General features: G+C 35.7%; 1 protein-coding gene across 1 annotated transcript; it reads right to left on the bottom strand.

Moving 5' to 3' along the window:
* Positions 1-2,853: 2,853 nt before the first annotated feature.
* Positions 2,854-26,470, bottom strand: LOC110681141. The gene is made up of 4 exons (XM_021856911.1): positions 26,353-26,470; positions 25,914-26,152; positions 25,256-25,469; positions 2,854-3,050 (listed from the first exon to the last, which is right to left on the bottom strand). The coding sequence occupies exons 1-4, from the start codon at positions 26,420-26,422 to the stop codon at positions 2,869-2,871; spliced, it is 705 nt and encodes a 234-aa protein (XP_021712603.1). The 5' UTR covers positions 26,423-26,470; the 3' UTR covers positions 2,854-2,868.

Genomic DNA, 26,470 nt, shown 5'->3' with positions numbered 1-26,470 from the left:
ATTTAAAAAAAATAAATGGGGGGGGAAAAAACAACAAGTTGGGTAAAAAAACAGCATATCAACATAAGTTCCCTACCTTCAGACATAATTCTACAAAATCTTCGTTTATTACAACACTCGTTTTAGCGCTTTACATTTAGATGATATTTACTTTAATTTTGAGGCCCCTAAATCGAACTCCGCACTGGGTCCCAAAAATCCTAGCTACGCCACTGAGCAGAGAATTTCCTACAAGATTACTCTCAAAATGAGAGAATACTCTTTTAATTATTAGGATGACTTTCCACGAAACCCTCAAACGGTTGTATGGAGATTATATGAATGTTTCTTAAACGGTTCCCGGAGCATTCCCTACGAAAGTCAAGATTTTGTTTTTCTAATAACTCACGGTAACATTCATTTCTCGAAAAATCCTTAACACATCCGATTTAATGAGTTGAGTTACAATAAATGGAACTTGGCATTAGCTATTTGTTCAATGTGCACAATCTGAAAGCCCAAAACTTAATGAAATCAATTATAGTCTAAGTTACGTTCTCACGGTGATCGTGAACATTTGAGGGTTATTTCTTTTTCAAATAGCCTGCTATTTGTGCTTATTCTGCGCGGCGTGTGAGTCGAAACGAGCTTCTCTCACCTCGAGTGACGTGAGACGCCTAATGTTAATCAATTGGGAGCGAGTCGACAATTGTCTCCTCATTCGACTCGTATCACCTCACACGCCGCGCAGAATAAGCACAATTTATTATCTGTTACGGGACAGTCTTGACTTACTATTTTTGATTCTTTCTCCACTATTAAACTTTCCAATTTAATTAAAAAAAACTAAAAGGGAACAATCTTCTGTTGCTATTCGTAACAGTTGAAGCTAATTAAGGCTGTTAAAATTCCATCAACTCCGAATCAAGTTTGGAAGCCTTGTTTGCAAGTGCCTCACAATTAAACCATACTGGGAAGCCGCGAAGAATATATTGCTCCCAGAAATGAATATTAAATTCTGCCAGCTACCGTTCTGATGCCAAATCAAGCCGTTGTGAAAATAAAGTAATACGATACAAGAAAATGTGTTTCGTGGAAGCAGCCAAGCATCGGCGCCTCACACCAAACTCGCGTCGACGCTTCGCATCGCTTCACGTCAAACCGAAGTGATTTAAAGCATGCTGGGATCCGGCCACAATAATGTACCAACGCTGCTGTGTCGGTCTGATTCCGGGAAAATGTATTATCACTTCTAGTGTATCACATCCAATTGAACTGGGGGTTTCTCGCCGTGAAACGAAGGCTGTCACGGGTGGTTTTCCATATCGTCCCTTAGGACTGGGAATGGCAGTCAGTGGCGGGGACCGCCTCATGCAATTTAGATAGATGAAAGGGAAATAAAACTTGGCAATTGACAGCAGCCACCAGTGCCCCAAATCGAAAACGAGAAGTTAGCCGGATGGATTAACAGCGGGTCACTCAGGAGGTGTATGTGTGTTAAACAGACGTTGTACGATACGATGCGCTGTCTTTGATTGATGAACTGTCAATTGATAGTGATGTTAATCAAAGTTCAATCGAGTTTGAAGGGCTAGAATATAAATGCTTACAAACTTCATTCAGGAAAGTGGAGAACAAAATAATGGTACTACTAAAGACGTTCCATTGCAGTTACCCAAAATTTGATGCCCACATTACCCACATAGTGCAGATAAAATCAAAATTTCCATCTTATTTTGCTAACTATAAAAATATATATGTGAACTTTCTTCTATCTTGGGGTGAATTCGTGTCTCTGCACTTTATAACATCCCTTGTTTTGATGTTGTGCGATAAACCTTTTTTATCAGTAAGAAGATGATATCCTTAAGGCGTTTATTTTATTTTTTGCCATTTTTCATCGTAATAGGCTGTTTTTCATCACGCCTCGTTGATAAAGTCAAATCAATCAATCACGCCAATCTGTCATGGAACGGCCTACTTTCCTGCACTAAAGTATGCAGTGCGGGAATTGTCATTACGCAACTGAAATCAGTGCTGCATTACGCAACGCTTTCTCATTACGCAACTGTTTTGAGTTGCGTAATGAATCATTACACACATTTTTTCAGAAATTGTAAAATGATGGTGAAAGCATTCCGATGTAATTTCTGATACCCTCATGTGGTCTGCTACGAAATTGCAAAAAATGTTGTACATAACTCGGCAAGCCTCGTAGGATAAATTTATTACTCGTGCTGTAAAAATTATCCTTCTGCAACTTGTTCTGTAAACTACTATAATTGTTGTACAATTTTGTAAACTAGCAGCCTGCTTTTAGTTGAAAACTGTATGCCATTATCTACCAGTTCTGTAAATTTGATAAATAGATTTGTTTTGCATGAAAACGTTGACGATTGACCGTTGCGCATTTCAAACCTTAAATTCAATTATAATTTGCATAATTTTCCAGTGGTTTGGCTTTGGGATGGTTTCACATCCCACGGTAGCCAACGAGTCATCGCCCACCTTCGTAAATCATTCATGAAGCGCCAATTTGATTCATTGTTGAGATCAAATGATTGCCAAATTAGCAAGGGGACATTTCACACCAAATTCAAATAATTCTCAATCATCCTAAATTAGGCCTAATTCTTGGGGCCCCAACTTCCTCCTATCGGAGGATCTTCGCTACAGAAGTATCTAATTACAAAGTTTCATTTCCCACCGATGGGACCGTGCCAACTGATGTCGGCCATGATACCGATGGTGATGATAATGGGAGGACATAATTGTAACTTTTGGTGAGGGAGAATCGTTTCCGGACCAGTGGATATATGTGACACATTTGAGTGTCGTCGAGCCAGGTTGGAAATTGATTTAATGAACTTTTATAAGCTAATTAGGTACCTACCTGATACCACCTCGGCTGGTGTCGTAGTTTAACATTCGCATGCCGTGCTTCCACGTCACGTAGCTGGTCGGCTGGGGGACCTTGCTTATGATGCACTTCAACTCGATCGTGCTGCCCGCTTTGTAGAATTTATCCACCGTCGCAACGCCCCGCTCGTCGACAATCTCCACTCTGGGCACTGTGGATGGAAATTGGAAGATTTTATATGCATTTCCTCAATTTTAGACATATGATATGCTGCGGATACATTCGATTATGCATGAACTTCTTATAATTTGTGAAGACATTCTCAAACATTTCCTGAATATCGCAGCCAGGATTTCTAAAGAAAAGATACTTCACATCCACTTACAGAATTTTGTATGATTTTGCTATATTGTTGCAATGAGACGACCCTTTTAGTACGAAAGACACCAGCACTGTGACTGTTGGATTATATAAGAATATCGCACCACCGGCTTTCAGAAAATATATCATGTTTACCGTATTAATTTTACCGTATTAAATTTTAGACTTGTTGATTGTTCCGTTGTCTACAAGATTATGTTTATTTAGAATCATTTTTACTTACAAGAAGTCTTACAATCATTGAATTGCTTATGTTCTAAAAGTGTTCTAAAAGAGGCGGTACTTGGAGTTAACTTTTGGTATGTAAATATAAGCCAATCAGAATTTAGCGCTATGCATTATAAGCGAAAAGAAATATAACCATTGGCCTCTTGCATCGTGAGAACGATGCACTTGGCGTAGGCAAGGAGATCGAATTACGCTATTGCATATATCGATTGTCTGGAATGATCGTTGGCGTCAGAGTGTAGTGACAATGACATGGGTCATTGCCTGAGTTGTAATTTGGAAAAGGTTGGCAATAATTTGGTTTGAATGTTAGCATGATATGAATGCTTGGGAATTGTGAAGTAAGGTTTTTATGATCGTGGGAAGGTTCAGCATTTCAGTTGATGTGAAATTTAGTTTTACTGTTTTATGCTTTTCACACTCTTAAGGATTTGTGAGAGCTAGGAAACGTTCTGTAATTTGATATTCTTTATGAACATCGGAACATGAACATGTTCTAATGCTTGAGATGAATTATTTATGTTTTTTGAATATTAACTTTGTAATGCAAGTCTATCATGCTACACCTCCACCCTTCGGGAGAGTAATGTATCGAAGAAAAATTACTCGTGTATAGCTATGCTCCAAATACCGTTTACATAAAAAATATACTTATTTGATCCTATCGAATTTCAAGCTTCTTAGTGTTATACTAAGAAATTTTACCTACCCCATTTGATTGTCATTTTTTTTTTTGTGTTTTATTCTCTTTTTTATGGGTGTTAGGCTCGGTGGATCTCTTTTGTATTAAAATTTATTGTTAGTTATCGATACAATAATTAAATCAAAAACTTTGGGGTTTTTTTTTTTTTTTTTTTATTTTTATGCTTTAAATAAGTCGATTTTTTGTGAACTGTAATATTCTCATTATTTTGTGTCAATAGTGATTAATTTTACAATTTGGGTCATTGATTTCGACTATTTTATAAGGTCCTGAATAAAATGAATCAAGTTTTTTTTCTGTTTTCTACGGTTAAATATACTAAATCTCCAATATTTAGATTTATTGGGTTGATATTTTGATTTGCTTGATTTGTTCGTATTAATTTTTGATCAATTAATTTTCTTCTAGCGATTTCATTTGATTTCTTGAATTTTAGATTTAAGTTCATGATAATAGTCCTCGTAATTATAAAGTGGTTCTATGGCCTTTTTCGTATATTTCGTTGGGTAGTTGAAGCTTTTCTGCCAAAAACTAATTCAAATTGGTGTAATTGATGATCTGAATGTGGAGTGGTGTTATAGGAAAAAACTGTAAAATTTTAACCAATCATCCCAATCTGTATGGTGTTCATTTGTAAAAAGATCTCAGATATTCATTCAAAACATCTGTGATTTCTCTCTAATGAACCAATAGTTTGGGGATGATAAGCCGTTGAAAAGTTTTGTTTAATTTCCAAAATTTTGCAAATTTGTTCTAAGGTTTGATTTTTAAATTCGGTTCTGATCTGACCTCAATTCAAGGAAATTTCCGTACACTAATATGAAATGATCGACTAATGCCTTGGCAATGACATTAGCTTCTTTGCTTGCCGTTGGTATTAAAACAACATACTTTCGTTAAATCACATTGGATTGTAACTTATGTATCTATTTTTGTTATTACTTAATGGAAGTGGGTCCAACTGTATCAATTGAAATCACTTCAAATGGTCTGGAAGGTGTTGTGGGTAACTATCATATTTTCTTTAGTATGTTTAGTAATTTTATTTTTTTTACATAATTCACAGGATTTTACGAACTGTGATATGCAACCTTTCATATCCTTCCATTTATATTTTTCTCTTATCTTGAGATAAAGTCTATGTTGTCCAATATGACCCTCCTATGGGATCTCATGGTTAATTCTTATTATTTCCATGTATTTCATTTTTATCCGTTATGAATTTTTGGCGGAATTGTAAAATTATTATTTGCACGTGTCCTAACTTTTTCATTTGTTATTTTTTTGAAAATATTTATAGGCCATAACTTGAAAAGTTCATTATCCGAAGATAAAGCAATCTTTTTAATTTTCCATCGTAAGTAATAATTTCTCTAATTTCAGAAGAGCAAACTCAAGTGTTTGACTTCCGTTTCTTATAAACTGTTGTTGCAACTGATGCAACATGTTTTTACTGTTCTTTGAAAAAATTATCATTTCAAGCACATTGTTATCATAACTAATTCTTAACTTATGCAATTTGTTGGTAATGCTTGGATTTTCAGTTACGTAAGTAGAGAGGTGATCAGGCTCTTTACTAACAGTAACCTTTGGTGTTTCTGCGGGTGTTGTAGTTTGATTTTGTTTCGGGTCATTGCTCTTGTATTAACCTTCAAAATATTTATATTTTTCAAATTCTTCAGACGTTGTGACAATGCGTGACAGTGCGTCTGCGATTACATTAGCTTTGCCTTGTATGTATTCTACGACAAAGTCAAATTCTTCTAAGTCTAAACGCATATTTGTGAGTTTCGAGTTTGGATTTTTCATTCCAAACAGGAATACTAGCGGTCTATGGTCTGTTCTTACAACGAACTTTTTTCCATACAAATAAGGTTTAAAGTAGTTAATAGCCCAGTGTATCGCTGTTAACTCTTTTCAAAATTACTGGTTTATTTTTTTTCTTCCTTTCGTAAAGGTTTTACTTGCGAAAGCTATCGGTAGCTCGCTATTTTCAAATTGTTGAGACAGTACTGCTCCACAAGCAATGTCTGAAGCATCTGTCGTCAAAATAAATTGTTTATTAAAATCAGGATATTGAAGAATCATTGGTGACATTAAATAATTGCGTAATGATTCGAATGAATATTGCACATTCATCCGTCCACATAAATTTTGAATTTTTCTTAAGTAAATTATTCAAAAGGACTAGCAATTTTTGCAAAGTTTTGGAACAAATTTCCCTGTAGTAATTGCAGAAAGCTACAAATCGTCTAACATCATCCGCATTGGAATGGAACTGGATAATTTTTTATTGTATCAAATTTAGAAGGATCAGGTAATATTCCTTTATCAGTTATTTTGTGACCTAGATAAAGTCACTTCTGATTGAAAAAATTTACATTTACTTAGATTGAGTTTTTAAATTAATAGTGTCTCAATCTGTCAAAAACTTGTGTAAGATTCATTAGATGGTGGTTTACTGAACAAACCAATCACAATGATGTCATCAATATAATAAAAGCTAATTCGGGTGTCAATCCAGCCATGGCGATTGTCATCATACGCTGGAAACTATTTGGACTTATATTTAATCCAAATGGTAAACGCGTAAAATGATAATGTCCAGACTGTGTTGAAAACGCTGTGAATTTTCTTGAGTTCTCATCTAGTGGGATTTGATGAAAACCAGACATCAAGTCCAACGTGGAAAAATATTTAGCTCTTTCCCAATTGATCCAAAATAGTATCAATCCTGGGGAGAGGAAATTTATCAGCAAGGATTTTTTTGTTAAGCTGTCGAAAATCGACAACTAAACGCCATTTCTTGTCATTAGTATCCGATTTTTCGGTACGAACAAATTGGAGAATTATATGGGGATACTGAGTGTTCGATAATGTTTTCACCCAGCATCTTATCCACTTGTCTCTGAATTTCATTGGTTTGGGCATGTAAGTTTTTGGTAATTCGGAATATATATCGGACAGTTGTCCTGCAGAGGGAATTCCTGAGTATAAAAATTGTTAAAGGTTAAACATCATCAGGTAACTAAAAATGTCGTGATATTCTGCAATGAGGTTCTGTAAACCTTTACTGCATCTAAAGGTATTCCAATAGTTTTAATTTGATTCAGAATGTCTTGCTGACGATTCTTCTTATTTTTAATACTACTATTAATTTTCATTATATGGTAATTATAGAGTGGTTCCATTATAGGTTGGAATCGTGAATACAATATATGTACAGGATTTTCTGTAGTGTTGATAAATTTAACATAAAGGGTTATTAGATGATATGATAGTATTTCCACAGAAAACGCCTGGCAATATTTCCTGTGAATGCACAACCATATCGTATGTATATGGAATATTTATAATTCGCCTAATGACTTCACTTCTTTCGGTAAGATAAAGCCATTGTTTAAGTTGTCTTGATTGGTATAGTTATTTCTTCATTATTTACATTAAACTTAAGTAACCAAGACTCATAATCAATTATGCATCTATGGGAACTTAAGAAATCGCGGCCTAAAATGCCGTCTGTCATAATAGGGAATTCATCATTTACAAGGTGGAATTTATGCTTGATGCACAGTCCTCCTTCAAAATATAGGTCAGTTACTGCTGACGCGATGGTTTCAACCGTGGTCATCAGTGATACCTGTTAACTTGATCTTCTCCGTTATATTTATTAGATAGCTGGGGTGTATTTTGCTACGTTTGAAAATAGATATGTCTGCTCCACAATCTATTATGAATGTGTTTGTAGTGTTTGTCATCTGAACATTGACCGATTATGAATTGGAACGCGTTCAGATTCATCGTGAGTACGGGAACAGACCTGTTGTTCCTAAAAATGATTTGGAACTTGTTGAGGTTGTTGGTGTTGCCTTTGCGGTGGCATCATGTTACTTGGCACCATACTACCGGTTGAGCAATGCACCGTTTGGCGCAAATGACTGGGAAGCATTGAACCATCTACTCATTCATATGATATAATCGTCTTATTACCGGAATGGTTCCAGTTTGTTGTCTTGGATGTTGATGATTGGTATTTTGGTAATTGTATCTTAAAAATCTGTTTGATGATTGTTGAGAAAAATTTGCGTGTGGTTTGACGGCGTATTACTTAACGTGTGAAACCTCTAAAGAATTACCTCTAGACGTTGTTGCCTTGTTTGCGATTTTGATAATTTGATTGATACTTGGCTTATTTTTAGAGGAAATTTCTTTCTCATCTGTACCATTGACACAGATTGGTTCGTTGTTAAAATTCTCGTTTTCCACAACGATATTCAATGCCTCAGAAAAGCGAATCAAATTTTCCAACTTTCAAAAGCATTTTTGTTTCCTGCTTCTGTGATGCGATAATCAAGGATTGAATGGCAGCCTTGTTTGCTAATTTTTTTGCTACTTCATTAGGTACTTCTTCTCTAATGTAAGCTTGTTTCAATTTATCTGCTAGTATGTCTACTTCCTTGGTAAACCCAGAAGTTTCTTGGCCTTTTTTTGGTTTAATATTTTTCAAGTTAGCGAGAGCTAATTCTGAACTGCTTTTGTCAGTGCAGTCAGCAGAAATTTTATCCACAATTTCTTGGTAATTAGCCGGAACGCCCAGTAAACAAATCTCTGGCCTTACCAGTCAACCTAGTCAAAATGAGCTGAATGGCAGGGGCTTGCTGATCTGCTGGCACTATAGTTTGCACCAATCTGATAGCATCAATAAATGATTTTACACCTCCTGGATTTCCATCGTAAGAGGGAATCAGTGATGCTAATTCAGATGCTGTTTTTATGTTCAATGCCATTTTAACTTTTTTTTGAAATCTTGATCAGTCTAATATTGAATATTATTGCGTAACTAAGTGATTTTAATGATATTGGTTTTGAATATTTCTTAAGTTTGTTTCTAGTATATAAATTATTTCATCATAATCAAGACGTGCTGCTTTTATAAAGAAATCAACATGTCTATTATCTAAAAACATCTTCATATTTCAAAAGAGTTTGTACGACTTTATTGTATATGGTTTTAGTTTAAAAGAATTTTATCCTTTAGAGTACTTTTAAGGTATCTTCTAAAAGGAGATTTTTTTAAGTTTGTTTTAATATTATGTAGTTTTCCAATTAAATTTTGTATTCTAATTCAATTCCACTCATTGAAAACTTTTAAAGTTGATCATAAGGTTAATTGCATAATAAAAAAAAATAAAATTTTTCTTTTATGGTTTTTCGCTCAGGGGCAACCATGTGATTGGATCGTCTCCTGGCAAATTTTCAATTCTTGCTATCAATCTTCCCACGTACGGGGGTTGTGTTTCTTTCAAAAAGGTGCAAATGGTTCTGGACCATTACCCTTTTCAACTTCATTTAAAAATTTGAGAAAATCTTCCCCATTCAATGTCATTCATTTTAAAAATTTTAATTATAATTCATATAGTTAAGAAAAATATCAATACCAAATGAAATTTACTAATAAAGGCATAAACTTTCATTTATGTTCACCATATAAATCATAACATATTATTTCTTAATGGGGAATTTTCCATATAAATATAAAAGTAGATTTACAATGCACAATTCACATATGAAAATTATTAATTAATGTTAGTAATCAATTACGGATTTGATACGCTCACCAATAGTTGTCTTCCTATGGGTAATTCTGCTCATCGTCCATGTTCCTGGCTCTGGCACGATCGTTGCACCTCGGTCACTGCTGCTGCTTGTTGATGTTGTTCTAACTGTACGTTCTCATCTTCGTAGGGGCAGCTCCATGTTGCCGGTTTGGCCCTTTGTTGGGGCGGCTCCAAGTTGCCGGTTCGCCCGTGGATAATTAATTTTCGTTTTCAATTCACTGCACCGCGGGATTTTCTTGTGTCACGCGATTCTGATTTTCCGCACAATTTGAAGATTATTTTGTTCACGTTACAAGAATTACACTTATTTGAAGATTATTTTGTACACTTACTCGTTACAATTGTTCAGTTTTATTTTTATCGAATGATTTAAAATGTTTATTTTTATTCACTGCACTTGATTTCTTATTCAAACTTTTTCCAGTACAGCAATACTCTTAGCTGCTTTGAGTGCATTTTTTCGAGTGTTCTTCTTTATCATGTTGTAAACCATTATCACTGTTTGGATACCAACCATCACCAAAATTAGCCACAACTTTAATGCATTTTCCTCATGGAACTGTTGATGGTTTTCTAGGAGATTAGTTATTTGAACATTTGCGTCGCCTTCGTTGGACGACTTTGATGCGCCTTTTCCCATAATTGAATCTCACTTATCACTTGAATCTCACTAGCACTGTTTGAAAAACTTCCGATTTTTGTTTTGTTTTTTCACTTGTTTGCTTCATGCAAATCAATCACTAGATCATCTAGTTGGTGATCAATAATAATCCACTTCGGACTCCGAAAGATTCGAAAGTCACCGGTCGCCATTTACCGTATTAATTTTACCGTATTAAATTTAGACTTGTTGATTGTTCCGTTGTCTACAAGATTATGTTTATTTAGAAATCATTTTTACTTACAAGAAGTCTTACAATCATTGAATTGCTTATGTTCTAAAAGTGTTCTAAAAGAGGCGGTACTTGGAGTTAACTTTTGGTATGTAAATATAAGCCAATCAGAATTTAGCACTATGCATTATAAGCGAAAAGAAATATACCATTGGCCTCTTGCATCGTGAGAACGATGCACTTGGCGTAGGCAAGGAGATCGAATTACGCTATTGCATATATCGATTGTCTGGAATGATCGTTGGCGTCAGAGTGTAGTGACAATGACATGGGTCATTGCCTGAGTTGTAATTTGGAAAAGGTTGGCAATAATTTGGTTTGAATGTTAGCATGATATGAATGCTTGGGATTGTGAAGTAAGGTTTTTATGATCGTGGGAAGGTTCAGCATTTCAGTTGATGTGAAATTTAGTTTTACTGTTTTTAATGCTTTTCACACTCTTAAGGATTTGTGAGAGCTAGGAAACGTTCTGTAATTTGATATTCTTTATGAACATCGGAACATGAACATGTTCTAATGCTTGAGATGAATTATTTATGTTTTTTGAATATTAACTTTGTAATGCAAGTCTATCATGCTACACATGTACAATTGGAAGAATCGTGTTATGAATGGAATTGCAGATAAAAATGCTTGTCAAATTACTTTTAGTATTAAAGACAAGTTTTTTAAATAGTGATTGAAAAAATCACTGAAGGAAATTTTATTAAACTCTTGAAAATGTATAAGTACCGTCATGTGGTGTGACATTGGGACTGAGGAGTGACTTTGACCGCCATTTTTCGATGTATCTCATGGCTAGTATAAATGTGAAAAACCTAATATATGATCATTCTTGAAGCCTGCCACATTGTCCTTATTATTTTAACATTAGTTTGCTGTAAAAACTAGTAACCCAAAGACAGCCTTATGCCAATTTCACCCCGTACAACAGTAGTAGAAGTTTTTTTTTAAAATAAATTCTGCACGAATTTATCTGAAAATTTCGTCAAAGACATCGTTGTGCTGAACCATGCAGATCCTCGCAAAGGAATTCTTGCCAAAAAAAAATCCCCCTCTGGGAATGGTTTGGCTATTTTCCTAGAAAATCTGCCAGAATTTACTTCACTCATTTTTTCCAGAAAATCGCCAAGGATTTTTTTAGGAGCTCCTACGCAGATTGCTCAAACATTGTCCAACCAAACATTTCTCCAGATAATCTCAAGGATTCGTTCACAAAATTCTACCTCATACTTCTACCGATTAATGTAGTTATCATTTTCGGAATTTCTGCGGATATAGTTACAAGAATTCCACCAGAAAAACCTACTATTGTTTTCTCCAGAATATTTGAATGAATTCATCCACTGATTCCGTCAAAAACTTCTGGAATGATTGCAGCTGATATTCCTCCAGAATATCTTCCATTGAACTTTCCAGAAATTCATCTGAAGATTATAACAACGGTTCCTCTAATGGATTTCTCAAGCTATAATTTCAATAATACATTTTTTTCCTGAAGCAAAACATTTCAATTCCATAGACTGGAGTACCTTAAAGCCAGGCAATTGAAATATTGACTGCCAGCAGGATATTTTCTACGGTTTGCTTTTGTAATGCATCCACTACATTTTCTAGTGTTTTCTTCAGGGACTTCCCGAACTAGTCCAGACCTGAAAGAGAGGAGACAGCTGGCATAGATTGCGAGCTCCCAAAAGTCAAGGGAACTTGTCATCAACTGTCACTAGAAAACCGTACATTCGAAGAGCAGAGCGGGAAAAACCGTCCAAATTAAAGTAAACGCAATTAAAATTTTTAGGTGGTTTCAATGATTTCACATTTTAAATGGTTTAATACTTAAATATAGTTGTGTGTTGCCAAACTGCTATTGATTTACTCATATTCATATCCTTTTCATAGTGAATAACAAGAAGTGAATATGATTTTGACCAAAATAAGATCATCTGACCGTTGTGCACAGCCTAAGAATTAAAGAAGAAATCAAAAAAGGCAAGAAAACATGCCAACTGTCAGTGAGCTGTCTCTCTCTCAGGTCCAGACAATTCTACAGTGAAACATCTAAAACGTTTTCACTAGAAAGCTTCAAGTGTCCATGTATGTGTACCAAAAATTGTTTTCTTTAGAAATTCCTTAACCATCCTTGGCGTTAGGGTAGAAGTACCGGTTTTGGCCATACGCAAGTTGTAGCCATACACCATTTTACATAGCCAATCAGCATGAAACCTTTTGTGTTCAGTAGATCACATTCATATGATAGAGCTACATTCATTTACTCGTCCAAATTGATTCAAAACATAAGAAAAACAATTCATTTTCTTTATAATTTAAAGTTCCATACACCTAATTTAGCCAGGGCACTCCTAATTTGTCCACCCTCATGAGAAATCAATGAAATTGGCCAATTTAGGAACCGAAGTTAAATCTCTGGCCGAAATTGGTTCCGTTGGCCTATATTGACCAACGGGATTTTGAAAGCGAAAAAATGGTTTTAGCTCAATTTAGATATTTTACACACATAATATGGATTGAAAGCTTCCATTTGACATATTTGTAGTATAAATACGGCTTCCCATTTAATTTTTAGTGACATTTTCTCGTAGGCTGGCCAAAACTGGTGCTTTTACCCTACCGAATATACATATCTTTTGATTACTACCTTGGAGTTTTTAGTTGGATGCTATTCTCCAGAAAGCATAACAATTGCAATTATTTTCTGAGATCTCAAAAAAAAAAAACCAAAAATCTCAGCAATGTTTCAAACCCTTCTAGGAACAGTAGGCTTAAATTATAAGAATGGGTCAAAATCTAGTTCTAGGTCGAAAATTTCCCTTAGAACTTTTATAAATGTTCATTCCTATAGTAGCACTAGCTTCACGGCGTGGGAGAAACACAAATTAAATCATATTTCTACAGAACTTCATTATTTCCATTAAAGAATGTATCAAAAGCTGACGTAAAAAAAATATTAGATCTTCCCTTATTTAGTTTATTAAAACAAAGTTTCTCTTAGTAGTGCAACTGTAGGTACAATGGGACCAATAATAGGAAGATTTACTCGTTATTGAGTGAGATTGATCACGCGCTCAGTTATAGCATGATCACGAGCATGATTGACTGCCCTCAGTTGCTACTCCGTTATTGCAAGAACAGCTGTACTTACACAGGGAACGAACAGACGCTGCTCAGGATCAGTAACATCTTCAATGTGTAAGTACTGGTGTTCTCATTATCTTAACAAACAATCACGGCGCCAGCTGCGTCCGAATGCAGGTGAATTTGGGGATGGGATGTTTTACTTGCTTTATGGAAGTCGAAGAGTCCTCTGCACTATCACAAGAAAACACTGGGAATTTAGATATGAAACAAAAAGTTCTAGTGCGATACTACGCGAATCACATTCGATCCTGATTTCGTTGCTCGCTCCACATGAACATGTAACAGATTCGGATCCAACACTACTGACGCGTTTCGTTATTTTTTTCATCCGCACAACGCGAACCAGACACAATTGATCCGGATTCCGTCTAAAATGTCTCATTATGGTGTAGTAGGCGATAGTAGGCCTTCACTTATTACTAAGTAAAAGAATGGCATTATACTGGCTCATTATGTAATAAACGCTTGAAACTGAACCCGACAAATTTTATCGAACTGTCCAGATTGACCAACCTTCTGAGACTACAGGAACCGGTTTTGCATGGACCATATTGGACCAAAACTTTCAGTTGATGTGCTTCGGTAACATGCTCTTTTTGCAGAGAATTTTTATGCAAAAACTTTCTTCAACCGAATACAGTCAACTCTCTGTAACTCGATATTGAAAGGATTATCGTGTTAGGAAGGTATCGAGTTATATATAGAGTTATCGTGCACGTGCTGCAGCCTTATGTGCAGGAGCAGTGGCACGGGAAATGGGTAGGACAGGTAGGATATGCACTACGCAAAAAAAAACCTGGGTAGGACAGTCAAAGGGTTGTCCTACCCACGATTCAACAAAAACAAGACTAGCAGTAAGCTTGAAAAATAAATTATAAATTTATAAAAATATTTATCATCTGCTCAATATACATACCAACTCGATCAACGTACTTATTCTTATGGAGAATGGAAGACATGATAAGAGTTTCCATGATTTACCATGCCTAGTGAAACGTGACATGGTTTGTGCATGGCCCTGAAAAAAAAATCTGGCTCGTGTGAAGAACGATTCAGAATACCTATAGTGAAAAGCTTGGGAAACTAACTGTAAGAATTGTTACAAGAAACTTCTTCAACCGTTAGGAACTAATGGAGCAACCTTCTATGGTATTTCTGAATGAATCAATGGATGGTTTCTTGAAAATATCAACGATCAACCCTGTATATGTTCTGCGACTAATTTCCGTGAGCATTCCTGGAAGTGATTCATGTGAAAAAAGCTCTTTGGAATATCCAGAAGATTCTTGAAGATCTAATCTAAGCCCAGTCACATCGTGTTATACAAAGCTCGAGTGTGTATTGCTAGCGATTTTTTAAGAAACCCTGTAAGAATTCCTCCGCCTGTTCATGTGAATTCCTTCAAAAATTCATCAACGTTTCCTCCCAGGGATGCAGGAATTCCTAGAGGGGTTCTTGGAACAAATCCATTTTTTTTTTCTAAGAATTTACCTAGCATTTAATCTAAGTATTCTCCACCATTCAATCTAAATGTTATCCCCACATTGTTCCAAATATTTCTTAAAATGTTTCTCAAAACATTGACATACAACCTTCAAAAGTCGATTTATGTTTTTACACCCGAATTTTTCCCAATATTTCCTATTTTCTTCATCATTCCTATTTTCTTCAGAAATACCTCATGGATTTATTTTTCAGAAACATATTCTTAGCACTTCTCTGGAGAAATTCCTGAAAGAATTCCTGCAAAGAAAAAAACTTCCAAGACTTACTTTAGAGAAACTCATAGTGGAGGAATTTCTGTAGGAATCTTGTAAGAAATCTATGGAGCAATTGCTGAAGGTATCTTCAGATAAATTTCTAGTTGAAATCTCATATAAATTCTGAAATAAAATTTCATAGGAAATTTCTAGAACCTCCTGGAGGCATTTCTGGAGAAGTTATGAAATGAGTTTTAGAAGATGTTCTGACCAGGAATCTTGGAGGATGTCCCAGGGAAATCTATGGATGAATAACTGGATAAAATCTTGGGATATAATAGCTAAATGTACATCTTTAGAAATTTCCGAAGTTATAACTAATCATACCTGACAAAATTTCTGATGAAATTTCTAGAGAGAATCATGAAAAAATAACATACAGTAATGCGAGCAGTAATACTTGTTATAATATCACGAGGAATTCTCAAAACTTAGATCTTAGAGAAATATCGGTTCTGATGGTACAAAGAATCAAACTCTTATATGCTGGTTCCCATTAAACTTCGTTTTGTTTGGTCTCTTTTCGACCTCTTTTTGATTCCTTGAATGTGGACATGATTTGAGAATCTCTATTAATAGTCCACGTTCCAATCTACAAGAAAGAGCACAGACTGTGAGAATTACAGAAAATTTACCCTGCTGAATCCTGTTTACCAGACTGAGACCGCTCGAGGAGTCCTTCGGCCACGAATACCAATCTGGTTTTCGTGAGGACCGCTCGAAAACGAACTATATGTTTATCTTGCAAATGATTCTAGATAAATTCCGGGAGTATAACTTGCAAACTCACCATCTCTTTATTGATTTCAAAGCGGCGTACAACTCAGAGAAAATAAATGAGCTATGGCTGATCATAGGTTTCCGGCAAAACTAATCAGGCTGATACGTGCTATACTGGCTAATTCGAAATCAAGTGTTCGGATCGCATTGTTGCAGGTAGAGAGAGAGGTAGGTTTGGAGGTGTAGGTGCTGAGGTAGTGTTTGATGAGGATGTGTTTGAAGTCGTTGAAGAATTTATTTACCTTGGAACACTTGTGACATGTGACAACGACATTTCCAGCGAAGTGTAAAGACGTATTGCGGCTGTGAATAGGGCCTTTTACCGACTATGTAACCAGCTTAGGTCACGCAACTTGCAAACATAAACAAAATTCGCCCTGTATAAAACATTTATTCTTCCGATAACTCGTAGCGGGCACGTAGCGTGAGCGTTGGAAGAGGCAAACCGGAAAACCTTCGGTGTTTTCGGGCGTAAAGTGCTGTGGACAATACACGGTGGGAAACTCAAAAATGGTTTGTGGCGCAGACGCATGACTGACGAGTTGTGTCAAGTGTACAAAGATGCGAATATTAACAAGTGTGTGAAACACTACAGACTTCAGTGGGCTGGACAATTAGTGCGAATGCCAGAAAAAAGAATTGCGAAAACAATATTCAGCAGAAAACCTGGTAGAGGTCGGTGACTTCGTGGAAGATCACGAATACGCTGGCTGTACGCAGTGAAAGCGAACCTGGCGACCCTAAACGTTCGGGGAAACTGGAGAAGTATTGCCCAAGACCGACGAAGATGGAAGTCTATAAGGTATCAAGGTAGGTATGCATAGTCCACGTAAATGCCTATTCAACCAAATATGAACGGTTCAGATTACTTGTTTAGTTATGAAATTACAGGTCCTCGAAGTAAGGGACTTTATTTCTCAGATGTAGAAAGTTGCCAGTGGCCACAGTGACCGAATTCGGACCTTCAGGAAGGTTTCTGTAACTATACATGTGTGCCTTTCATTTAAACTTAACGGAACTGAAATTAGTCAACATCTGTTTGGGAGAAACCAATACGAAATTTCTTTACGTCAAAGGTCGAGAACTGTCACTGTGAGCCGGGATCTTCAACAATGGACAAACATGATAAAAGCGCGTAATTGATCAAAACATATTTTTGTGTTTCATCAAAGGTGACACGAAGTGATTAAAACCTAATTCTTACGTATTCAAAAGTAATGTCACGAGAGAACCTTTTATTCTGATTGAATATAAAGTATTAAAATACGCATATTTTTACTCTAAATATTTTAAATGCAAATGAAACTGTGGCCCTTTTCCAATGTTTGGCCGGAATGATCGAAGGTACGCAACAAAAGAAAAGTAGTGATTTTCATCACACCTGCCTTGTTTTTTGTTAGTGTATAAGCTGGAGTTATCTTGGGTGCAGTGGCGTAGCTAGAGTCTTGGGGGCCCAGTGCGGAGGCAGCTTTGGGGGCCCTCCAAAATTATGTTATTACCGAACTCACACGTACCTTCTACATTTTTTTTCGAAAGCGTTCAATATTCAAATTGATTAACTCATTACGCATGGTAAAGATGGATGAATTATTAGTGAAATCAAGAAATTCGTGAAAAGCGTTTTTATTGTAAAGTTTTTTTTTTCTCATATAAGCAGGTTAAATTAACTCACCAGTAAAAAATCTGAACTGCTACGGCAAATGATGTAATATTTTTTTAACAAAATGTAATAAAAGCTTAAATTTGTTTTACCAAATTAGGATGATAGTGTTGTCTAACGCAGAACACCTAGCTATAAAAAATTAGTGTAATGTTTGAAATGATACCAATTAAAAAAAAAAATAAAGTTCGGAGCACGTCTCTTGTATGCCAGACAAGTGCCTTACCAACTAAGCTACCGAGCCACTTGGCGATTCAATAACGTGATTAAAAAGTAAAAAAATACGAGCTAGAACTTCGTCCAGGAAATAGTTTTTATTGCTTGTGGAATCAAATAATATATATGAAGCGGTTACCTCAGAAGTTTCTATATGTTTCTGTTTAAAAAGATCTTTAGAGATATTTTGGATAACTTTCTGTATGCTGTACTGTATTAAGTAGTATGCTTATGGTTATTCCTAGTTTAACTTCTTGAAGAATCGTGAAAAAAATCTTGGAACAATTCATATTTACCATATATTTGTTGAAATCGCTGGACAAATTTCAGAAATTTTAGTATTATGCAAATCACTGATTATTTCTTTGTTGTGCCTTTTATGCAGATCTAGCAGGCAAGATAGAATGTTTGATTTTGTGATTGATGTTATTTTATGAGGAATTTCCAGCGAAACTCATCGAGCTATCCCTAGAGAAAATCTTCCAATACTTTAATAAATAAAACATATACAGATTTTTCTATAGTAAAAATCGGGAACTTCTTGAACTCTGTCGAAAATTGTTAAATTCTTGGATTTTTTAAAAACTTTTTGTTAAAGAAGTCTCAGAAGAAATTTTGCAAGAATATTCAAAAGAATGCTTAAAAATGGTAGAACTGCTAAGGTGTTTCTGGGGAAATTTCTGCTTTAATCACTTTGTTGCGACCCCTCGGTGCTACAAGCGCTCTTTCGACATCTATACAAGCCGTACCCACTGTGAAGACGAGGCGTGCGCCCAAGGAGCGCAGATATGCAGGGTATGACAGTGACAGAATAGCTTAGAAGCAATATCAACATTGTTGAATTGGAAAGTCTTTGTCGATCTAGCCAGATTGTGCTCATGCAGTGAAAATCAAATAGTAGTTATTCAGTTAAATTTAGGATGATTATCATGCAAATTTGCTTAGTCTTATAAATATCACAGTATGTATGGGTGGTTTATCTTAAAATTCAATTTATTACTATCTAAGTATTCCTTCTTCAGATTTCATGCATTAAACTAAATATAAACCTAACCATAAATAACTGTGAAAGTAATTCGAGCTAAAGGTAAAATCATTGGATTGCATAAATGTTTTGAGATTAATCAAAGCTATAATTTAGACCTCAAAGCGCCAGTGGAGACCGCGAAAATAAGGCTTCAACAAACAGAATTGTCTTTAACGTGAGAGAGATTTGACTAAACATAAGTTTTTATAATTAGGCTAAATTGTGGATTAAAGCTTATTGAACTATTTCAGGATATTAAAACTCCACCAAAATAAAGGTTGTTTTGAAATCTCGGAATTTTTGTTTTCTCTCTGCTACGGAAGACAACACACTTGGACAACTAGTTGTAGTAATGAACGAATACAAGAAGGGCACACTGAAAAAAAAAATGAAGTACGAATCCCAAAAGATTTCCAATTATCTGAGGAATTCTCGCAAATTTATAAGATCAATACAGTAAGGACCCGATTTTGTCAGCCCTTCGATGAATTTTAGGCCGACAAAATGGGGAACCTGACAAAATCGGGTCATTTTATTTTGTTCCTATTTTTCAAATTTTGACGTGTTACATGGTTACATGGACTTTTAAGAAGGCGATAGACATCCCAACTAACAATTCAGAGCCACAAACAAGCATGCATGTTTAATTATTGTTCAATAATGGTAATGACAGCTGAATAAAAATTTTGCTCTATAAGGAGCTGAGAAGGTGCTTTTTTAACACAAACTTAAGTCAATGTTCAACGTTATGCATTAGAATGAACAAAAGTTGAATCGCCACTTATTAAACGTTTCCAGAGATTCTCATTCGACTAGTCAATAATGTTTTACTAATGAGCTGAACAAGACATGTTTCCCCCAATTAAAAAGCCAATATTCTACTAAACAAATGTATATGTATAAAAGGATATTCAGAAGACGAACTAACGTTTACTTGCATCGCACTTCAGCTATTTCCACATGTTTAACATAAGCATGAATAAGAGCTGAATAAGTATCTTATAAAATCCTAATTCAGCTTCGGTATATTATAAGAACAGTTGATCCAATAGAGGCCAAAATGACGATTAACAAACACATTGTTCAGTATTAAATAAGCCTTGTAAAAGCGATCACACTATAGCTAAATTTCATAAAATGGACAAAATATCCGAAATGCGTGTTGAGTTCCGAATGCATTTCAAAGCTTATAACTTATGCTTTCTCAAAACTTTTTGAATAGTCGTTCAGAAAATAAACACGGTCAGCCTCCAGAAATGTAGGATTATTTTGAAAAACAAACATTTGAGCTAAGTATTCTTAGTAGGAGCGAAGTACTGACAAACAAAGCGTGATATTGACTTGATTGACATAAAAGATCTGAAGACAACATCAAAATTTTGTTTGATTTTTGTATGTAGTTAATTTAGATATCGTTTCCAGATCTTTTACATATTATATCTCTCAGGTTATTATCACTTTCTGCTATCAAAATTATAATTAGCTATTGCTAAACTTTTACGCCTGCTCGGGATGTTGTTCCGTACAACAAAAGTGGACATTTCTTTGACAGAATTAATTAAAAAAATATCTATAGCGAGCTACATTTAAAATGACATTTCTTCCCAACTGAATAGTGCGATCTAAGAAAAATGATTTACTTGGCCATTTCTGAAAAAAATCCCACGCGTCAAGATATTCGAACATTTTTCTATTCAGGTACATAGTCTTTAGAACACTTCAAATGATTTAAATATATTCATAATAAGTTTATTAAAAATACAAATCAATAGGGTCGGTGTTCCCTTAGTGGACGGTCCCCTATAGTCGCACTAGTGGCTTTTTACGGCCGTTTGGCTTGTAATCGTAGCAAAATAATTTTTGACATGAAGATCAGTAGCTGTTTATCTAAGTACCATTGACACACAGCTCGATTTTGTTCAAAAAATGATCGAAATAAATAGTTTGCTTAAAATTTTAGCTCCCTTGCACCTATAGTTAACCTATTGTTCCTATAGCAGCACTACTAAGAGAAACTATTTTGTTATTAAACAAAATAGTTGATAAATTAGGAACTTTTTTACATCAATCGAACGCTTTTGATCCACACTTCAAAGGAAAAATATAAAAGTTTTGTAAAAATACGGTTTTGATTTGTGTTTTGCCTATTCCGTGAGGCTAGTGCTACTATAGGAACAGAAATTAGGAATAGTGCTACTATAGGCACATGTGTTCCTATAGTGGCACAAGCGATAATAAATACAAAAACATGATTTTTCGTATGTGTCATAATTTTTCCACAAAGCCAAGATAAAAAGCTTTCAGATGATGTAAAAATAATTCCGCAGGCTTTATTTTTCGATTTTATACGAATATTTGTTCTTAGCTATGCGGCTATTGGTACATCGACCCTAATATAATTAATAAATAAAATATAATTTATAAAAAAAATGAATTTCAATTTGAGTTAATGAATCATTAAAATTTAATTTTTTAACAAACTAAAAATTATTATGAAATTAGATTAAGGTGAAGATGCATCGAAGCCAAACCTCAAATTTTCAAGAACACAAATCTAGAGAACTAAACATCCGTTCAAGCTGAAAACTTAATCGATTGGTCACCACCAGCGTGTGACCAATCGATTAGGTTTTCAGCTCGAACCGATGCGCAGTCTGGTTTTCTAGATTTGTGCTCTTGACAATTTGAGGTTTGGCTCCGATGCATATTCACCTTAATCATCAGACTGATTTCACTTTGTGTAAATAAACATTATTTTTGACCATCATTGACATAAATTTTTCACTGTGCGCTAAAAATAACCGACTAACTCAGCTTGGATCAGCACTAAACAGCAGCTGAATAATATGCTTGTTCAGTTGTTGATTAGCGTACCATGTGTTAATTAGACGATGTCGAATAGAAGCTCAAACAAGATCAATATTCAGCTATGAGAGGTTTATATTTTGCACTGGACGATTCATTCATCAATTCTAGGATGGCGCAGATGCAAGGTATACCGCTGACGATGGGAAGGTCTCGAGTTTGAATCCAGTATCCAGGCGATTTCTAAATATGGTTGTCATATCATGATAATTGTGTACACTACATTTGAAGCGACTGAAAAATATGTTTTTGTTTTTTATTTGTTTTTAATTATTTTTGGACCAGTCTTACAAAAGCTGAAAATAAAGTTGGAATTCAACGACATGCTTTAAAGTTTCTCCAAATTTGTGTGAACAACGCCTGAACAAAGGTTGGCCATGAAAATTATTAAAATGTTATTAAACATGATGCTGAATAAAGCTGCCATAATGGTGTTTCTTAAATGAGTGAATGTTAGTTGGGATGGGCGTAGCCAGTTTTTTTCATCAAAGGCTCCCCCCTCCCTTATATTGGTAATTTAAATTTTTAACACTTAATAAAAGGCATTGCCATTGCCCCCTCTGGCTACGCCCATGCGTGCATGACATCAAACATCATCATTAATTTGAATTTAAACGTGGTAAAACATGACGATAACAATTTTTTGACAAATTCAAAATAGGCTGACAAAATCGGGTCAAAAAGCTGACAAAATCGGGGGCAGACAAAATCGGGGGTTAACAAAATCGGGTCAGTACTGTACAAGAAAAAAAAATTAAGATAAATCTCACGGGTATATTTAAAATAAGTAAAGAATTCGTAGAAGGATCCTTGGAGTTATTTGCAAAGAAATATTTGGGAAAACCACGAGATTGGCCAAAGGTACGCCAAGAAATCTTTTCAATGTTTTTCTGGGGATCATGGTTCATGGTCAAAGGTCTGCTCAGTGGAATTCTTGGTTGAAACCCTGATATATTCCTAGAATGATTCCTGTAGGCAGTCTTGAAGAATCCTTTGAAGAGAAATAAAATTGACGTATTCGGAATCTCTGTGGCATTTTATTTAGTCCCGTGATGATTTGACGTCCATATAGAAACGCCAGATAGACTATTACTAGCTTTATCTTAGTGGTTTTAAGGGCGAAGCAATTCTTTAGAAATTAATGGAAAAATCCTGACTACATTGCTCAGAACATTCTGTAGAGTTTCTACGTGAAAGTACTTGTTCCCTGGTTTGTGGCTAATGTTGATTCTGAAGAAATCCAGTTAGAATTTCTGCAAACATTCCTGAAAGAATTCCTCAACGAATTCTTGGAAGGAACTTTCTTGTTTTTTAACGAAATCTCTCATAACGTTCAACAAAAAATAAAGTTTTTAAACTCATGGCAAAATTTCGTATAAATTACCGGGGAAAATTTCTAAAATATCCTTATGAATTATTTAAGGTCACCCGCGAACAAATTTTGATGATTTTGGTTAGTGTTTTAGAATGATTCAAAAAATAATATCTGAAGGAATTTCGATTAACAATAAATTTCATGGAGCAGTCATAGGGGATTGTTCAGTGTAACTCGTCGAAGAATAATCAAAATACTTCATAAAACGATTTCAACAAGTCATTGGTATACATTATAGCAGAAACGCTGAAGAAAGGCTTCAAAAAATCGAAAATTTTGAAGACAAGACCAAAAGAGATAAATTGTTCTGTTCAACTCAAAACGTTAATAATTTATATTTCAAACGACCCAATGGAACAACAACCTCAAGGACAACCTTAAAACATAAACGGCGTGTTGCTCGGTCACTTTTCAGAAAAAAAAATAAAATAAAATTTGTTGAAATTAGTTTTTTTTTGTATTTTATTTGTTTGCACCCCAGTTCGTACGCTGATTATTTTCTACCCCTTAGACCTCCCAAGTGGTCTTGGACTAAAAGAAAATAAATATTTGCATCAGTCTAAATAGTTAAATAAAAATCAAAATATTTGGCTTACCATTTTACAAAATTCATTTCAAAGACTCAGTTTTCTCATGAGTACAATCGATTGAACAACATCAAGGAAAATAACTTACTAAACAAATATTTGTGAAGGCCCCCAAGCTGTGGGGGCCCAAAGCCACGGTCCCCCGGGCCCCTCGACCTACTCTAAAATATAAAAAAGGGATAATCAAGGGGCCCCTGTATAACGCTGAACCTAGTGTCGTCCGAAACTTTATATTTTTGGTATCTTACAGATTGTCAGTTTCCTACAAGCTTTGTCGAAATTTTAATGTTATGAGAAATCTGCCCTGCGATTTTGGGGCCCGGTGCGGACCGCACCCACCGCACCCTCCTAGCTACGCTACTGCTTGGGTGTGCCTCCCTCCCAGGTCAACAAACTCATTTTTGGGAACTGTTTGAATTTTCGGGTCAAAAACGATTCCAAGTCACAATTTGTATTTCTTTTTTATGTGAGCTCCCTATGATTCATTTTTAAACGAAATTTTCCACAAAAAAAATAATTGCCTGGAAATTTCAAATTCCTGGGTTATTCTTATCAAAAGTTATAATGATTTGAATTTTGAAATTAGTCGAAAAAGACCCAAAGTCCTTACAAAAGTGTAACATCATTGACAAACTCTTGGTAATAAACATGAAATTGATTGATTCCACAATTAAGCCCTATGTTGGGGTCATCATAGACCAATCGCTTCACATAGGTGTTATGAATGTTAGATAATTATACAATTACAACTAATTTCCATTTAAGACCAGGATTGGGACGAAGGTAATTCACCAATACGTTCAGGCTCGAATGCCTAGGGCAAATGATGGAAGCCAAACAATTCACTATACAAACTGTATCCTATTTTTAGTGGATGTGTGCGTTAGCGTATTTGCTTATATTTGCCTGTTCCTAACATTGATTACTACTTTAGAAATCTGACTGGCTATCTGCTTCAAGGGTAAGTAAAAGTTGCTACTTAATCGAACGATTGCTAGCTTGAACTTTGCATAAAGTTCATCGAAATCCTTTTGAAGTACGAAGCTACCTTTTCAAATACTGAAATCTTTTGACGACATTGAACACATCATTTTCACTTGCCTACAAGGTAAACTAATGGAAATCCCATTGTAGCCATTATTGAGTAAAAGGGTTGCCTTAACTTACCGACAACGATCAAATAAACGAGAAACACCAACGGAGGATGGGACGATATCTGACACTCGTAGAGGCCCTCATCTCGTTCATTTGCATACTGGATCAGCAACTGCCAATCATTGGGGGCCTGGTACTGCAAGGAGTAGCGAGAGTCGCTGCTGTACGTGTGACGGCCTACTGTGATCAAATGGATGTCATCTCCTTTTCGGCGCACCCAAGTCACCTGCGGAAGATGGCAAAGGATGCCCGCACATTAGCACCGAACACATCGGCTAAGACAATTCAAAAGGGCGTAACTGCTTCGAAGCATTCCGATAGTGGGGTTGGATCTTGGATCGCGATGATTCAAATCTGGTTTTGAGCTTCGAAGAAAGGTGTTGTTTACTCAGAAAAAAATCCGTTCTCGTATCCGTGAACAGCAGACGTGAACTCGTCAACAAGCAAAATACACCGTGAACTAGATCATGTTTATGCGTAAACATGATGGTAGTTCATGGTGTATTTTTGACAGTTCACGTTTTCCAGAACGCTTTTTTGAGCGTGTACAACAGCAGTTACGCCCTTTTGAAATGTTGCTGCCGACATACAAGGAAGTGGTTACACAAATTAGGCTTCTTGAGTTAATTACGCTCCAAAGGAGGAACTAAGCATGGTGGTATGTACTTACGGTTCGTTCCCTCAGATCGTTTACGCGACAGTGCAGATACACGTCGTTGCCGAGCTGTGTGGTTACATTTGCCGTCATGTTCGTTTCGTCGAAAAACGGATACGGGTCATGGGTGGTGCTTTCCTCCGACTCCTCCTCGATGTCGTCATCCGGCAGTTCGGTATATGGCGAGGAGATGTCGTGCCAGAAGTGTCGCGGTATTGTTTTGAAAGTGTTATCATTTAGCCCGATTTTGGCGACTGGCAGCGAAAGGGTTTATATAGTGGAATGGAGTAGAAAAACAAAGGATAATTTTCAGCAAACGGTACTCGAGAGAGAGTGAGGTTATTTGCATTTTTTCCCATTTGGTTTGTTTGGTTCGTTGGTTTGTGGTAGGGTACAGAGAGGGAAAATTGCAATTGTCATCCCCAAAGCGAGCCAAACCAAAAACCGAACCTACCTTGTATCGATCCGGTGAGGTGGTGCAGCGAAACCAGGGTCAATATAATCCGAAACGTTGGATGCCTCATAGCAGCATTTTATATGGCCTGTCGTGCTTTTTATTATCAATCTTTTAT

The sequence above is a fragment of the Aedes aegypti genome, unplaced genomic scaffold (assembly GCF_002204515.2).
Source record: "Aedes aegypti strain LVP_AGWG unplaced genomic scaffold, AaegL5.0 Primary Assembly AGWG_AaegL5_hic_scaff_460_2361_PBJ_arrow, whole genome shotgun sequence".
Taxonomy (NCBI): Eukaryota; Metazoa; Arthropoda; class Insecta; order Diptera; family Culicidae; genus Aedes; species Aedes aegypti.
Note: the sequence above shows the minus strand (reverse complement) of the source record. Positions and strands in the feature narration are given on the sequence as shown.

Excerpts from the sequence above, each read along its gene's own strand:
- LOC110681141 (XM_021856911.1), bottom strand. The coding sequence starts at position 26,422 with ATGAGGCATCCAACGTTTCGGATTATATTGACCCTGGTTTCGCTGCAC. Across the intron at positions 26,153-26,352 it reads CCTCACCGGATCGATACAAG|TCGCCAAAATCGGGCTAAAT; the intron begins GTAGGTTCGGTT and ends TTTCGCTGCCAG. Across the intron at positions 25,470-25,913 it reads ACGATCTGAGGGAACGAACC|GTGACTTGGGTGCGCCGAAA; the intron begins GTAAGTACATAC and ends CATCTTCCGCAG.